The 18,235-nt window shown below is 45.0% G+C and overlaps 1 protein-coding gene across 1 annotated transcript in view; it reads right to left on the bottom strand.

Moving 5' to 3' along the window:
* LOC146776058 (cocaine esterase-like) overlaps window positions 1-18,235 on the bottom strand; it is a 605,874-nt gene that overhangs the window by 175,677 nt on the left and 411,962 nt on the right. The window contains exon 8 of the mRNA XM_085638256.1: window positions 6,378-6,482. Within this exon, the coding sequence (XP_085494382.1) occupies window positions 6,378-6,482 (105 nt within the window). The remainder of the gene's footprint in view (window positions 1-6,377; window positions 6,483-18,235) is intronic.

Genomic DNA, 18,235 nt, shown 5'->3' with positions numbered 1-18,235 from the left:
TGGGTTAAATCCATCATTCTTTTGCTCACCATGCCACCCCAGTTTAGACCTGGCCATATGCAAATCAGTCTTGACCCTGTGCCTCATGGGAACAGTCCAGTCCGAACTGCCAAGCCAGGTCCTCCTTGGACCGGAAACAAGTACCCTAGGACCGGTTTCAGGGTTTCGCCCCTCTTCAGCCAGGATAGCTTGAGTCCGGTGGCACAGTGAGCCCAGGACCCACATCTGGGCATACCTGGCGCACTTAGGGCGAGAAAGCAGAAGACACACAATTGATGGACGGAATGCAGAACAAATCAAAACATTCACCCCCAGTCAAGAGATCTGGGTTAAATCCATAATTCTTTTGCTCACCAAGCCACCACAGTTTAGACCTGGCCATATGCAAATCAGTCTTCACCCTGTGCCTCATGGGAACAGTCCAGCCCGAACTGCCAAGCCAGGTCCTCCCTGGACCGGAAACAAGCATCCTAGGACCGGTTTCGGGGTTTAAGAGGAAGCACAACAGGCCAGCTGCTGGGTGGCTCATGCCAATTAGCCCACCAAAGGTTCAGCCAGGCAAAGTCTGACCATTTTAAAAGTCAAGTTCCTAAATGTTTATAAACATTCTGACTTCACCACTAAATACACTTTTAAGAAACATTAACAATTGTGGTTGAATTATTCTGACAGCTTGTCCCGAACCAAATTTAGCAGACGTATGATTTTATTTTGAACTTAGTTTTTTCTGCCACAGCCCTTCACACTGTAAATAACATTTGGCAGCTAGTCACTGCGGGTACCTGTCAATAATCAGTACCACTTTTGCATAGTAGGAACCCTAACTTGTGCGATACAAGGTCTACGTATGAGTGACTTATTTAAAAGTAGGATTCTTTCATGTCAAAAAGTGCTATTTTTACAGGCTTGGCTGCAGTTTTAAAAGCAGCAGGAGTCAGGCTCCACAGGTAGGCCTAAAGTCATGTTTTTTTGTCCGATGTGCTGCAGTCCACTGTTGACATTTATGCCACTGGTGTATTTTCCAACGCCATATAATATGGCCTTCCTAGAAAATTAAGTAGACCACTTAGGAGTTAACCAATTTTACCATGTTTTATACTCTGTTGCCCGGACTGTGACCAGCATACAAATGAGCAAAGAATTAAGGTGACCACACAAAAAGAGGCACTCTTTCACAATAACTGCATCTGGAATATGATTCTCCACTTATTCCATCTTCTCCGGCCTACCACCACTTAAGGAGGTGGACTGGAGAACATGGAGTAGGTGGAGAACCAGACTTCAAATTTTGTTATCATGATTGTCTTGGTGATTGCCTTTTTTTAGATCTGGGATAAGCAAGTCCAAACCACAACAAGAAGAAAGAAAAAAAGAAAAAGAGATAGATCTATGAGTCTTTGGTCTAGGGTGAGGTACTCTGGATGGGGGGAGACAGCAAAAGTGTCTCTTGTTGCCCTCACACACCCCGAGGGATGTCATGCTTCATCATCGGGCGGTGCTCCTCGTCGGGCCGGCGGTGCAATGCCCTACGGGTCCCCCGAAGGGTCTCTTTAGCGGAGATCTTTTAGAGAGCTGCCGATGGGTGCATGCGGGTATGTGGAGGGAGAGTACCGGGGTCAGTGGTGAGGGTAGTGTGTGCAATGATAAAAATACCTAAGGGTTACCTGGGAGGGTATTTTAATAAAGAGGTACCCTTGGTACAATAAAAATCGTGAATAAATTGTTACTTTTTGAGACGTAATGTGTCTGTGGTAACTGGAGATAAAGGTCAAATGGTCGACATGTTTCGCGCCTTTTAGTGGTCAAAATGATCCCTGGCGTTTCATCAGGACCAGTAGAGGTGAATAGTGTGGGAGAGGTGCCCAGACTATGTGTAGTGGGAGGGGTGAAAAATCACCCTCTCACTAGGCAACAGGGGGGGGATGAAGTGTCTCCTAAACAGGTAGTGTGTGGAAAAGGAGTCTGTTGTGCCCCCTTTGCACTGGACCTAGACCAAAAAAGATAATAAACATAACACGGGAAAGGGGTTAAAATACATATGCGGAGGTGCCATGTAATTTGGCATATGTAGGCAGCAATGAGAGAAATCACACATTGCTTTGAGACAGTCACATTGTCATACATCAAAAGGCCCAGGCTACTCTCGAGTTCAGAGGAGCGGGCAGCTGTGGGTGTTGTCCCATGCCAGCCATAGGTGATAGGTATCCGGTCCCGGTGGCGGTCACAGAACCCAGCATGAAGGTCGCTGGGTAACTGCTGTATCCCGCGGGCCCCAACAACCTCCACCAGGCTGAGCAGCGGGCTCACCAGACGTGTGGTCAACTGGGAAAGTCATAGAGACATGTACATCGCTACGGTAGATTCACAAACAAATCCGCAAAGCTGGAGTTAGCAATTGCAGCAAGCTACAGGATTTTGAAAGACAAGCCAACACCTTAACTGAGAACCTGACAGAGAGGCACTACCCGGTAAAAGTGATCAAACAGGCCAAAAAACGGGCGAGGAACAACACTCGTGAGGGCCTCCTTGAAACAAGAGAGCCCGATACCAATAACTTGATCACCTGTGTCACCACCTTCACCCCTCTCTCTAACAAAATCAAAAGAATTATCAATCGAAATTGGAAAATCCTAAACAGCGATGCACTGAACATCCCCACACCTCGCTTTGCCTTTAAAAGAACCACGAATTTAAGAGACCAACTGATCAACACACGGCCACGTCCAAAACAAGTGAGGAAAGAGAACACCCTCTGGGACCTCCCAGCAGTGAAGGGTCATTACCCGTGCGGCACGTGCAGTGCCCGCGCCTCAACACGACACACGAAATTCTTACAACTTGGTAATCTCAAATGGGAACAACGGAAGCATACGAACTGCAATACTACTAATTGTATATACTTGATCTCGTGCCCATGCGAACTTCATTATGTCGGTATGACCACCAGACCCATCAAGACGAGGATCAGTGAACACAAAAGTACCATCAGGCGAGCCCGCACAGCCACTAAGTTGACGAATCACTTCTTGGAAAAGGGGCATCCCTGTGAGGCGATCCAATGGACCATCTTGGAATCTAATACCAACTGGACCAGTGAGTCACTCTTTAGACGTGAACAACGCTGGGTGTACCGCCTACACACAGATACCCAGGGACTCAATGACGATATCCCATGGTCCGAGCTATGATACGGCAATATCTGAATACATTCGTAATGTGCATGGCTTGTCCATTCTACAACCCTATTTCCTTCCAGGAACTTGACTGAAGCAGTAGACAACAATTGGTATACCAACCATTGCTTATACAGCCCTGAGTTATGCCTCATTCAACCCGACTCAGACAACCACCTGTCGGTCCTTTTGAAGTCGCACTAATTGACTTTTGATACTGCTTATATTTTTTTATATCAACCGGTGGACAATGGGGTTATTACACCGACACACAATAGGGGTCCGTTAGCGCTCAGCCACCTAACCCCCCGAGGGAACTCTGGCCCGCCACACTGTTCACATACCCTCGACCTTGGTATCTAGCCGGGTGTGCCCGTCATGTGCAAGCAGTGACACACTGTTACAGCCGAGGCATTCCTATACCACATACAATTTAGATCACTTTTTCGTTTAGTCTCTAATTCGGTAATAGCACACCGAGATTCCATCACGGCCCGCATGCGCGTAGTATCACACTCCACTCACATCACGCATGCGCAAAAAATCTAATACGCATGCGCGATAGAATACCGAGACTTTGGGTTTCACTACGCATGTGCAGCTCCGGGCCCAATGACTAAGCGTTCCCTCACTACCGGAAGAAGGCACCTCCTTCGAATATGGGCCTCACTCTTTAAATAACACGGGCTAGGTCAATTCATCTACCTTCGAGCTGGCGTCTGGACCGGGCAGGTTTCCAGTGCCGTCACCTGAGCAACCCGTGAGTATTCCTCGAGGCAACCTAACTATTCAGCTCAAAACGTAAGTCTTTACCCTGCTCAACCTTGACAACTATGTAAGTAAGTCTAACGCTCTACTTTGTCTCCTTTACCCACCGGGTACTCCCTGCTGATACCTATTATTACCGGCTATCAGCCCTAGATGGTGTGGGCCTCCTACGCCGCTTTTAACTCAAGGAGTAATCCCAACTCTTTTTATAGGTAAGACCACTCTCTGTGTATTTTACCCGCGATGAATTTGCGGATTTGTTTGTGAATCTACCGTAGCGATGCACATGTCTCTATGACTTTCCCAGTTGACCACACGTCTGGTGAGCCCGCTGCTCAGCCTGGTGGAGGTTGTTGGGGCCCGCGGGATACAGCAGTTACCCAGCGACCTTCATGCTGGGTTCTGTGACCGCCACCGGGACCCGATACCTATCACCTATGGCTGGCATGGGACAACACCCACAGCTGCCCGCTCCTCTGAACTCGAGAGTAGCCTGGGCCTTTTGATGTATGACAATGTGACTGTCTCAAAGCAATGTGTGATTTCTCTCATTGCTGCCTACATATGCCGAATTACATGGCACCTCCGCATATGTATTTTAACCCCTTTCCCGTGTTATATTTATTATCTTTTTTGGTCTAGGTCCAGTGCAAAGGGGGCACAACAGACTCCTTTTCCACACACTACCTGTTTAGGAGACACTTCATCCCCCCCCTGTTGCCTAGTGAGAGGGTGATTTTTCACCCCTCCCACTACACATAGTCTGGGCACCTCTCCCACACTATTCACCTCTACTGGTCCTGATGAAACGCCAGGGATCATTTTGACCACTAAAAGGCGCGAAACATGTCGACCATTTGACCTTTATCTCCAGTTACCACAGACACATTACGTCTCAAAAAGTAACAATTTATTCACGATTTTTATTGTACCAAGGGTACCTCTTTATTAAAATACCCTCCCAGGTAACCCTTAGGTATTTTTATCCTTGCACACACTACCCTCACCACTGACCCCGGTACTCTCCCTCCACATACCCGCATGCACCCATCGGCAGCTCTCTAAAAGATCTCCGCTAAAGAGACCCTTCGGGGGACCCGTAGGGCATTGCACCGCCGGCCCGACGAGGAGCACCGCCCGATGATGAAGCATGACATCCCTCGGGGTGTGTGAGGGCAACAAGAGACACTTTTGCTGTCTCCCCCCATCCAGAGTACCTCACCCTAGACCAAAGACTCATGGATCTATCTCTTTTTCTTTTTTTCTTTCTTCTTGTTGTGGTTTGGACTTGGTTGACTAACAACCATACCGACCCCGGAACAGTGCCTTCTAGTGATTACCCCATTGACTTTTCGGAGCATAGGCACTGGACCATTAACCAGCTCCTGGTCCCCCCTCTCTCCTTTTTTGATACAATAAGCAAGTCAGCATCAGTTATTTCGCTGGGGAGTGAATGCTTCCTGAAGAGGGACAAGAGAGCTGGGTGGAAAAAACTGATGAATGGCACCAATTGTTAGGTAAAAAAACTGGGAAAGGTCATCTCAAAGACTCTGAGAAAGAGGAATAGCTCTACGTAGTTGAGTTATTGTGCTCAACACACAAAAGCTTTTCAATATAAAAGTCAAAAATATTGACTTTTGAAAATTACCGTTTGACTTGTTTGTGACATTACAGAAGTGGACCAACATTTAACATATCAGTTCAACTCCACACCAAAGGTGGGAGCCTAGTCACAACTGCTAGGCCACATCCTGTCACCCTGAGACAACAACCAATGTGCATGATTTTCAGGACTCTGAAGGAGCTGCAAAGCAGTGTTGAGTGCAATATAATACATGCAAAAATACTCCTTTCTGGGAAGGGTTATGTGGATTTGCAATAGAGGTCCCACTTCTGCAATAAAAAGGCATTTTGAAACATTATGGAAGCGCTTCCCAGAATGGATTCTAGTAGTTGGCAAGTATTTCCATCATGAGCACTGTTCTCGGTTTTAAGCTTTGTATCAGTTTCACCATCATATTTGTCATGAGATCGTTATACACAAAGGTCTGCCAGTTGTCCCGGTTTAACCTGAGAAAACACCTACCCCACATGGACCATCAATGGCAGAGAACATCCTCTCCTTCGCCCTCGAACTGAAGATTTCAACTAACAGTTCTCAAATATATTGAGTAAGAAGGCCACACCCAGAAGTCGAGTAAGCACAGGTTAACAATTGCAACAAAGAAACAGTGAGGCATAACGTTTGGGTGGCAGTCAACAGTGTAAATGTTCAACTACTCAATCAATTTGAATTGAGACCTTGCCATGTACTGTGTAGAAATAAGATCTTTTGATTTAAAGTTATCCTGATCTGTAGTTACATCACCCTTCCTGTATTAAGAAGTGATCTCAGAAAGTGCCTTTAATGCATTGTTCAATGTTGAAATCACATACCAGCCCATTGGTAACCTTCAAAATCTCCTCTTCTGTTCTCTTCCTCAAGCACTCAATCATGGCCACTGAACTTCTTGTTTCACAGTTAGACAAGCTAGCAATCATCTACAAGAAAAGAACCAGCGTCATAAAAATTTGCTAAACGGTTGCAACAAAAGAAAGCTTGCAAATGATTTGTTTAATATCAAAATACATTTCAGTAAGCTTCATGAAATCTCCTTGCATCTACCTGAAAACCAGTTTCATAACAAATTGATAATTGCTTTCAACAAAAGAAAATTCGCAAATTAATCATTTAATATCAAAATGCATTTGAGTAAGCCACATGAAATATCCTTGCTAACAACTCCAGGGTGGTCACAAATGAAGGTGCATACGAATGGGGAATATAAAATATATCTGCTCCCTGGGCATCACCTTCAAATACTCTGAAAAAAAATCCTCAAGCTTAAATCTAGACTATCAACACCAACATTAACTTTTAAGAATCATAAACCAGCATCTATCCATCCAATCTGCTAACCGTAGATATTAAAAACATATTTGGTTGGCACTGGAATTCGAACAAGAGATTGCATACAAGATGCCAAGCAGCTGAATACATTTTCCCTAAATAATCTAAGAGGCATGTTTTAAAATCATCTCTCATTGATATTTGTATGTCAATCTTAAAAGAAACATTAAAACCAAGTATAACATAAATAATATGGACCCTAACAGTATTATGTTAGTTTTTCTACCCGTAGGTTGGAATGACTAGAGTGCTAGCCTTGAACCAATTCCATGGAATGGTTCAGTTTGGCATTCACTATTTTCTGTAGCAGGGACAGGATGTGCGGGAAATAGCGTTTACAACGCTATCATTACATCGCGCTACTATTACAATGCGGTAGTTACAACGACCGTGTTGTTAATACGCGATGCATTTACATTGCAAGTCATTACAATGACTTGCACTAGGGGGCGCTGAGGTATAGGAAATGAATTCCTTCCGTACTGTTGCGAAAACTGGAGTAGGAATAGTAATTAATACTATTCCTAAGTCCAGCGCGCCCCCTATTGCAAGTCGTTGTAATGACTTGCGATGTAAATGCATCGCGTACTAACCACGCGGGCGTTGTAAAGACCATGTTGTAAAAGCACGCGATGTAATGCAACGCGATGTAATGAGACATATTCGGATGTGCTGCAGCACTATCATTCGCATAGGGTCAGTCTAAATCCCAGTTCCATTTCAAAGTGGTAGATATGGGTAGGCATAAAACATGTTACCCTATGGTGCAAATGTGTGTGTGTAATATCAGGCAGCCTGATGAGCGCCAGCTATCGGGAAGACAGCAACAGTGTGGCTGTGCTCTGTTTTCCCTTTTGTGCAATTTAAAAAACAATCTGCCCCAAGGCATGACCCTATCCAGCTAGGCTCCCTTTCACACCTGTTTCCAGGTGTGACACAACTCACACAAAAAAAGACTGTACTTGCATTTGGACCTCTCTGCCATAGTGGCTTCATGGAGGTGGTGGGAGAGAGTCAACCAAAAGCACAGCTATACTAGTGCAGCTGTTGCAGTGGCACCCAGGCCTTGTGCCTGCTGCACTATTGTCAATAATCTGAAGTTCCCACTTCTCCCCAATTATAGCTTTTTTACTACTAAATCAGAAGATGGGGTCCCCTTTTCCTTGCTTGCATCAGCGTCCTCGGCATACATGGCAAGTCCCCGGGGTCAGCTTCCAATTTGGCTGCCCAGTGGAAGAAGCAAACTGGCACATGCAATGTGTGTGAACAGCACTGATAGATGCCAGTGCCCCTTTGGACTGAATGCCTGCAGTTCAGCGGGTGTAACAAGGAACACCATAGGAGGATTGGTGACAGTGACAGCATGTACTGCCAGGGTTGTCTTTGTAGAGCAACCAGTGTCAATAGATGAGCTTTTGTCCATCAGAGTTGTGGTTGAGGAGAGATCATTAGAGGAGCATCTCTGCTTCACATTTTTAAAGGTATATTCCTATGCATCTTAATGCATTCAGGAATATGGGGTAGAGCGTACAGAATGTGAGTCAACAAAGGGGTTAAATGTCAGGGTGTTTGTAACAACTCATTTGGTGTAAAAACTGATAGCAGTAGCAACCACAGAAGGTTCTCCAATTTTTTGGAGGGAAGCTGTTGATGAGGGGAAACTAATTACTTCAAATACTTGTGGAGCTATGGGAAGTCTAAAGACATTATTTAAGGAACAAACACCATGGAAATACCAATTCTGAAGGAAATACGTCAGCTGCCATAAATTGATCTTACAGCAAAATCAACACCTGGGAGCAAATTTTGATCCCGGTTACCTACAGTTTTCTTGAGCTACTTTTAGAGGTATTGTCCTCCAAGGAGAAGCTGGAGTTAGCAATTTTATTTTACTTCACTAACATGGACTGTGGTCTTATCAGCTGAGGAAACTTTTTATATGTTTGCTATTTGTGGAAGAAATCTGTTAATCAGCATTGCAGCAAAACCATTTACATCTGATCTGCCAAACGATGGTATGAACAGAAACACGTTTCTGTTATCTTCTTTCTGAATTAGGCCTTCCCAGCAACAGCTACATTTACAATGAATTATTCCCACTAAAGATCATAGGCCTGACTATCTGTCAGTACATGACAATGTTAACAGTAGAGACACACTTTGCTTTTAGCCCTACAAATCTGACTCCACACACTTGGGAACAGCACCCCATATAAAGAGGACTTCATTGGAACCTCTAAACTTGTTTCATAAATAACATCACACTTCAGATGCTAAACTGTATAACTAGAAGTGGAAATAATTAATAGCACTACACTTTGTACAAGGTTAACAGCCAAAAGTCTCAAATGCACCACTGTTTTCAATGTTAACTTTGTTTACTTTGGCAAGCATTTGAAGTTCAGCCTTATGTACCTTCTCCACAGTACTCGGTTTTCACTCTGTTGTTCAAACTGGGAGACTCTCCCCTGGCAGCCTCTACACTCGCCTCCAATTACATTTAGTCTTATTTCTCTGAGATGTTCAATTAAAGTGCATGCTCTATAATTTAAGAACATGATAATCTGACATGTCTTGGGTAATCCTGGCAATGGCATCTTGGCATTGGGGTTTGTTTTAATGTTTCATGTTTTTTGTGATATTTGGTGTCTAGTGTGCACTTTTTGATAGCTCAGCTTGTGCTTTGGCTCTCAGAGTCAAGCCAGATATCCTGGTACGGGTCTTCTAAATATCTGTGCCCCTTCCAGAAATTTAGGGTCAGATTTTTCAAGGGGTTGTGTTGCCTTTGCATCATGCACGGTGTTGCTATGGCAATGCAATCCTGAAGTCAGATTTCACAAAGATCCCATGCTTGATGAATCATGAGTATTACTCTGCCTAGGGAAGGCGTTCCATAGGTGGAGTGTGGGTGTTCCCATGCGTTCCACCCATGGATTTATGCGCATACCCCAATTTGCCAAGAGTAGTAAACGTGGGAATGCGTAAAACTGCTACGCCTTCCCACAGGAGGCGCAATGAGGAAAAATATCTTTATTTCTTCTCTTTGTTTACTCTTCACTTAGAAAGAGGAAAATGCCTCTGAGGATTGTTTTTGTGCAGGAAGGTGCGCCTTCCAGCACAAAAACAATCCTGCAACACCGGCACCCCTGTACGATGACACGGTGCCTGCGTTGGTGCTAGGCAGCAGATTGTGAAACAGTGCAGGCAGAGGGCAGGAATGCACAACATATTGGTAAATATGGTGCATTTCTTCCCTTTTACACCGCACAGCTAGTTGTCTTGCTGCGCTGCTTTGCGTTGAGTGAAAGTTGGGTAAATCTGGCCCTTAGTGTCTTCTTTGCCTATGCCTGACCCTACACTGCTCGTGCTCTGGACCAAGCTCTCTCTTCTTGAATGAGCGGCTCCTGTCACTGCTCCTGTCAGATTGACCTTGCTGCTTCCATCAAATCTGAACCCTGCTCTTCTGCCTTCGAGAACCCTGCACTGCATACACCTCGGCAGTGTGATGCTCCCTCTTCTTTAGACTACTCTCTCTTGGCCTCTTTCCCCTCTCAACCCAAGACAGTGCCACTTCTTTTGTCTCTTGTGTAATGAATCTGTATTTACCAAGCTTTACTGACATAAAACCCAGGTGTGGGTGCGGCACGGGCAGCACTAGGGCCAACTTCTTTGTAACTAGAACGTAAGCACACGCTACTGCCATCCCTTTGGGATCCATTGTGAGTATTTATCAAGCTTGAAAACCTTTCTTCTATATACAAAAGCCAAAACCATAAGGCAAAGAACTGCTAATGCGTGTTAAATAAAGCGAGCAGACTCGAGATATACAAGTTTAAACAGGAGAGGGGCCCTTGCTTGACGCCACTCACTCTGAGTCATTATTAATTCATTATTAAAGTCTCTTTTCCATTCCATATCTAAGTTTGACCCTCATATCAGTAGACCTTTTTTTAGGTCGAGTGGAATACTATAAATAGCTTTTCCCTTCATAGTCTTGGGTTCGACTTAATGAAAATTTTGGAAAAGTCAACAAATGCACTATAATTCGGAGCAGTTGTCTTCTCCTTTCTTCCCCTCCCCTTGACTCTGTCTGATTCCAACATTGCACAACATTGAGGGTGAACAGAGGAGCAGGAGCTGAAAGGAGCTCAATTCTCCTGGGAAGGTTAGGAGACAAACAAAGTCATAGGATTTGGGCGCCATCCATGAAAAAGAAAAAAAACGGTCTTTCAAAAAACCAAAGAAAGGGCTGTTGTTATTAAGGAAAAATCTACACATAGGAAAATCATTTTTTCACCTAGAAAAGTATTCACAAGTTTGGGCTCATCAGACTGGTGGAAGACATTCCAAATGAGCAATTTGAGGAAGCTGTGTGAAGGAAAGCAGTCAATAGGACTAGTTTACTCATTTAATCATTTAGGTTTTATTTAAAACACACCTGGAACACCTGGGGAATCACCTTATCATATTGTCAGACATTCCTTGCTAACCCTTTTGTAAATAATGCAAAATTTGAGGTTCTGTGGCCTATAGTGTAGCAGATGTATGAGATATGCTTTGCATATATCCCCTCTGGTTCAGTCAGGGTAATTAAGCAATAGCTGGAGGAATACTACATAAGCACGTTTTAGGACTGGCAGCGATATGTTTAGCTGTCTGTTAGATATTATGAAAAAAATACATAATAATCCACAGACAAAGAGGTAATGGGTCATCCCCTCCTCAGCCATAGCCTAGGTGTCCTTCGCTTTTTCCATCAGCCCACATTACAACCATTTGGTGTTGTAACTATCGCTCATGATCAATGTCGTTTGGCTGGCAAGTCTACCTAAGCAGTACTTCCATTGAAATGCTAGGATGGTTAAGCATCCATGCGTTGCAATGGAAGGGCCATTTGATATCCATATGTGTATTAGTTGAGTGTGGCAGAGCTGCCAGCAACTATGGGAGAACATCTATGTTACCTGGTAGCAGTTCATGCTCTGACGGGATGCTTGTGTCGCTCCCTGACGTGCTCCCTCTGCAAAGGAAATACAATTACTGCTTGTAGGTTAGATGTGCTTAGAAATGCACCCTCAACCCTGGCTGATTTGACTTGACTTAAAATCAACTTGGCTACACTTCCATGAGATTTAGGAGCTTCAGTTATTTCTACAACTTACAACATGACCCATAGCCACGGGACACAGTGCTCAGAGTTCAAAGTATGTTCTGCAAGTCCCCAGAACAGTGCTCTTCCATTGTAGGGTTAGTAATGTTATGTTATGTTATGGGGGATTTGTAAAGCGCACGGCTACTCAGAAGAGTGTCCCGGTGCTAAAGAGGTACCTCTTGAGAAGAGAGATCCTGAAATCTTCCATTCCTGCCTGGCAAAATTATTGATGGAACAGCCAGGTCTTAAGTTGGCGTCTAAAACTAACGAGTTCAGGTTCAAGTCTGAGGGAGAGAGGCAGTGAATTCCATAATCTGCCTACAGTGACCTGAAAGGAACGTCCTCCCTTCCTTGCTTGAAGAAATTTTGGCACCACTAACAGATGTTGGGTCGAAGATCTTAGCGTCCTACCCGGACATTAGGGAGTGATTCTCTTTCTGAGATACTGGGCCCCGCTATCATGCAAGGCCTTAAAAGCTAGCACCAGCGACTTACAGTCAATTCTGTTTTTCACTGATAACCAGTGTAAAGTTTTCAGGTGAATTGCCAAAAGGGTCCTAGGCCCGACCATCAAGATAGCTTTAGCAGCCGCATTTTGCACTATCTGGAGGTGACCTAATAATTATTTCGGAATGCCCAAGTATGCTCAGACGTGAGTCCCTTGCTCACTTTGCCACTGGATTCAAGCAAGCCTGGCTGAAGACGGCTGAAATGCCAGAAACCGGTCCTAGGAAGCTTTTTTCCGGTCCAGGGAAGGCATGGCTTGGCAGTTCGGGCTGGACTGTTCCCATGAGGAACAGGGTCAGACTGATTTGCATATGGCCATGTCTGAACTGGGGTGGCAGAGTGGGCTAAAGAACGGTGATGGATCAAACCCAGATCTGTTGACTGGGTGTGAGTGTTTGATTGGTTCTGATGCTCCGTCCATCACCACCCCCTTTTGTACCGCTTTGTTCGCCATAAGTTGGCAGGGTATGCTCAGACGTGAGTCCCTTGCTCACTTTGCCACTGGATTCAAGCAAGCCTGGCTGAAGACGGCTGAAATGCCAGAAACCGGTCCTAGGAAGCTTTTTTCCGGTCCAGGGAAGGCATGGCTTGGCAGTTCGGGCTGGACTGTTCCCATGAGGAACAGGGTCAGACTGATTTGCATATGGCCATGTCTGAACTGGGGTGGCAGAGTGGGCTAAAGAACGGTGATGGATCAAACCCAGATCTGTTGACTGGGTGTGAGTGTTTGATTGGTTCTGATGCTCCGTCCATCACCACCCCCTTTTGTACCGCAAGTACAAAACATTAGCATAGTCCAGCCTTGAGGTGATCAAGGCTTGAACTACTGTCTGCCTGTGAGACAGAGGCAGTAGTGAGAGAAAGTTTCTTATCATTTTTAGGAGCCTAAAGCACATGCCAGTCACCGATTGAACCTGCGACTTCAGAGAGAGATCAGAATCTAGTAAGACTCCAAGATTTTTCACAGTGGTAACAGGGCTAGGGGGTGAAGGTTGGTCCTGAGACCACCAATTCCGCCATTCATGACTGGGTGTATGACCAAAAAAGATAATTTCGGTTTTGGCGGAATTACAAGAGAGTTTGTTCTGGCGAAACCAGTCAAAAATATTGGACAAACATTGGTTAATTTCACTTTCGTTAAAAGGTTCATCCTTTCCGTATGTAAACAAAAGTTGTGAGTCATCTGCGTAGGTTATAATCTTGGCCCCAAATTTTTCCGCAAGTGGAGCTGGAGGGGCCATATAGATATTAAAAAGAGTCGGGCTCAGAACTGAGCCCTGAGGCACTCTGACATTCAGTGAATGGATGTCCGCTGAAAACGGTGGGCTCCAGACAGATTGCTTGTCATTCAAGAAGGAGGCGAACCAGCTAAGAACCGTTCCCCCAAGACCACATTCCCTGAGTCTCTGAAGGAGATGGTCGTGGGGCACGTGGGGTCGTGGGTCATGGGGCACGGTATCAAAAGCTGCAGAGAGATCCAGCAGTATAAAACTGCCTTTCCTCCTCTATCAAGGGTGACTTTAATGCTTTCTGTGATTTCCAATAGGGCTGTTTCAGTGCTATAATTAGCTCTAAAACCCGATTGACTGGGATGGAGGGCATTAGTGGCTTCAATGAAGTTAGTAATAGAGAAGTATGTGAATTCAGTTAACGCCTTGGCAAAAAAAGGAAGCAGTGTTATGGGCCTATAGTTGCTAACTACGGCTGGGTCAGCTGAAGGTTTCTTCAGAAGAGGGAGGATTTTACCCTGTTTCCACCTTACTGGAACTTTACCATTGACCAAAGAAAGATTCAAAACTTGGTTAGCAGCGGGATTTAAAACCTCGGCGACAGAAGCTACTATTTTTGCAGGGCAAGGGTCTGTAGGCGACCCCAATTTAAGCGCCCTCAAGATGGTGAGTGAGGTATCCAAGGAGATAGGCGGAAACTCCAGCAGTGATTCTGCCCTAAAAAGGTCTATAGAGTCCGGAACAACAGCCAGACTCGTACAGATGGATACATCAAATGTGTCTTGGATGGACTTTATCTTGTCATAAAAAAACTTTGCAATCTGATTAGTCCATTCAAGAGTGGTGGTAAAAAGACTCTGGGTGACATTAGGGGAGGCAACATTTTTCACAATCTTAAATAATTCCTTACTGCAGTTACTGGCAGAATCAATTTTTTTAGCCACAAACCTTTTTTTCTCATCACGAACTTTCGAATAATGTGTTTTAAGTGCCTGTTTGTAATTGAGTTTGTTCAGAGGATCATAACTTTTCCTCCATAAGCGCTCAAGGCATTTACAGGTACTTTTGCTCTTCTTCAGCGCCTCGGAGAACCAAGGAGCCGAGGGATTTCCCTGAGTGGCCCTATGCACCTTAGGAGGGGCAAGGTATAATGTCCATTCATGCAGCCAGCTTTCTAAAGCAAGTGCTGCATCCTCTAAAGGCCCTTCCACAGTGATCGGATAATAGCTTAGTATTTCTGCCAGAGAGTCAGGTGTAATTAACTTAAAAGATCTGACTTCCTTCTTTTGTCTGGTACTCTGAGTCCGGGTCATGTTACGCTCTTTTTTCAGCCAGAAAGTGAGCAAGAAATGGTCAGACCAAACAATAGGTTGAGGGTTATCTAGGTCAGTATTGTGTGTGGAGAAAATCTGGTCTAAAATATGACCTTTATCATGAGTAGGAGTACTCACATGCGGAGCCATACTGAAAATATTTAGAAATTCGCATAGCTTCTTCACCTCAAGATCTTCTTTTTTGTCAAAATGCAGGTTAAAATTACCAAGGACCATGCATTGATTATATCTGGTGGCAATAGATGCTGTAGCATGGCCGATTGACTCTAGGAAGCATCCTACCGGTCCTGGCGGTCTCTATATGACCATCCCCGCAACTGACTGGTGGGCAGAGATAGACAGATGGAATCCTAAACCCTCAGCTCCTTCAAGATCATTCACAGGAATAGCTGAACACAGCAGAGAATTCTTATATATAATAGCTACCCCCTCGCTTCTATTTCCAATTCTATCTTTCCTAATGATCTTATAGTCAGGTGGTATAGCATTCGCAAGAGTGGGATTAGATCCTTCGTGAAGCCAAGTTTTGGTGATAAATAAAAGATCCGGCTTGGCTTCCACAAGGAGATCGTAAAATTGAAATTCATGCTTCTTCATAGACCTAGCATTAATGAGAAAGGCTTTAAGTTTTTCTCTGGTCGTGTTACTTAGCGGAGAATGTGTCCTGGGATTATGGTAATTTCCTTCAACAGTCCATCCTTTAACATCTAAAGGAGCTGCCTTCCAGTTGCAAACGTTACAAAACAGTTTGTCCGATGCAACTGCTAATTTCATGGGAGCACAACAAAGTGATTGATTTCGTATCATTTTCAGGCAATTTTTACTATATTTCAGCGTTGTGATACCCTTACCTTCATTGTTTCCTGAAGAGAGAGCAGCATTCCCTGCTCCGGACGCCGTCGGGACGCTGACGGGTGCAGACGGGCTTGCCTTAGGCGCGCCCGCTGCGCGCGTCCGCTGCGAGCTAGCACAGCGTCCTTTTTTAAAGCCTCCAGAGCGTCTAGACCGCTCACAGGAGGAAAAATGGCGGCTCGAGGGAGTCGTGAGCACCAATCAACCCCCGGTAAAAGCCCCGCTTGTTTCCAGTAAAAGCCAACCCCCCTATTCAATTCCCCACAATGTAAGATAAAATGGCGGCAATTTTACAAGACTAAAACGAATGCACAAAAACAATTTCAATTGTCAAGTTTTTATAAACAAATGTGCAAATGTGCAAAAGTGCAAAGGAGCTGCGTGCAGGAGCAGAAAAGCAGCGTCAGCCCTCAACAAGGATCGCGCGCGCTAGCGCAGCATCCTTTTTTAAAGCCTCCAGAGCGTCTAGACCGCTCACAGGAGGAAAAATGGCAGCTCGAGGGAGTCGTCAGCACCAATCAACCCCTGGTAAAAGCCCGCTTGTTTCCAGCAAAAGCCAACCCCCCCGATTCAATTCCCCCACAATTTAAGATAAAATGGCAGCAATTTTACCAGAATAAAACGAATATGCAAAAACAATTTCAATTGTCAAGTTTTTAAAAACAAATGTGCAAATGTGCAAGAGCACAAAGGAGCTGCGTGCAGGAGCAGAAAAGCAGCGTCAGCTCTCATCAAGGATCTTCCATTGTAGGGTTAGTGGTGCTCTCTTGGTCCCGGCGATGTTTATAAAGTAGCCGGAGCATAGTGTTCCTTTTAAACGGACAGTGTCCCCATTGTATCAGATTAATTTCAATGCAAAGATTGTGAAAAATGGTATCCTTCACTAGAACTTGAAATCCTCAGCATTAGATTTCATGTAATTAAATATGCTGGAGATAATATTGATCCAAGGTGGCCGTGACATTTAGGATCAGTTGTTGTGTTAGACTTTGGCAGTTACTAAGACACCCACTGGGGTCTCAGTAAGGGTGGCATCACAAATCTCCTTAAGTATGGAAGATGGAAGGTAGGCAGTTCCTAACCTACATGTAAGTTTAAGTCCGGCTTCACAATGCAACTGTCACCTGACCATTTATCCTACACCAATCTTATTCTACACTGCTTTGCTCCACACAAATGTTTACACATTCAAATGCCAGCTCATTGCAATGCTTGGCATTACCATACAACTTTCCTTCAAAGCCGGACCTATTGGCATTTCCAGTCAGTGTTTATATATTGTGACTCCCTCAACATTTCTTAACCATTCTAATAGGCTACAGGCCAAAAGTGTGTGGTGATATCATGATATGTCATACCATGACATACCAACATTCTTGTAAAGAATGTAGAATGTTTGGGGAGGTTTGTATTTAAGGGTCTATGTGTTGGCAGTAATCCTGGGACTCCCAAGGGTTGTGGTTCTACCGATGAAACCTCTTCAATCCGCAATGGTTTCCTGACCTGTATTGGGAGAGGCTACCACAATTTTGGCAACAAATATTACACCACAATCCTAGAATCCAAGTAATTGAAGGTAGAAAATATGCAGTATAGATCATATGGAAAACAGGCCAGTGCACAGCGCTGTAGCTGAACCATATTGCTTACTTTAAATATATTACACAACACCCCCTGGGCTCTGGGGTGCATTCATAGGACGGCTGGGTCGGGCGGCGTTAAGAAAAAAACAGGGGGAAGACCTCCTCAGGTTTGGCCATGAACGAGCGTGATCCTGCATGAGTGTTCATCGCGATTTAGCACAAGCATTCTGAAGCTGCTGTGTTTTTACTGCAGGCGCCATTTTGAAGTGCGCCTGATGCTTTCCATGTCACAACGTTGGAATGCAGGCCGAGGGGGAAGCAGGGTCCCAGACCAGTCTTCACCCGGGTTACTTGCGCAGCCGAAGGACATGGTGGGTGGTGGGAGGTCAAGGGGTGGGGTTAGGGACGGGCCGGTGGTGCACTTAAAAGGTGCCGGGAGGGAGGTTCCAGCCTCTTTCTTTGCACCTCACACCACTGGGATAGGTGGGTAAAGGGAAGAGTTTTTGTAATCCACCCGCCCACCCTACTGTTATAGGGCAAAGGGGGGTGAGAGTTATGCGTGCCAGTTTAGAACAGGTTATACGGCTCCAGGGTCGTGGATCTTTGGAGGGGTGGTGAGTCACAGACCAGCGGAGCCACCCCTCTGGGGGGAGAGATACCCAGGTGTAGTAGGGGGAGCACAGGATG

This window comes from Triturus cristatus, chromosome 12 (genome assembly GCF_964204655.1).
Source record: "Triturus cristatus chromosome 12, aTriCri1.1, whole genome shotgun sequence".
Classification (NCBI taxonomy): Eukaryota; Metazoa; Chordata; class Amphibia; order Caudata; family Salamandridae; genus Triturus; species Triturus cristatus.
This window is presented reverse-complemented; position numbering and strand designations above follow the sequence as displayed.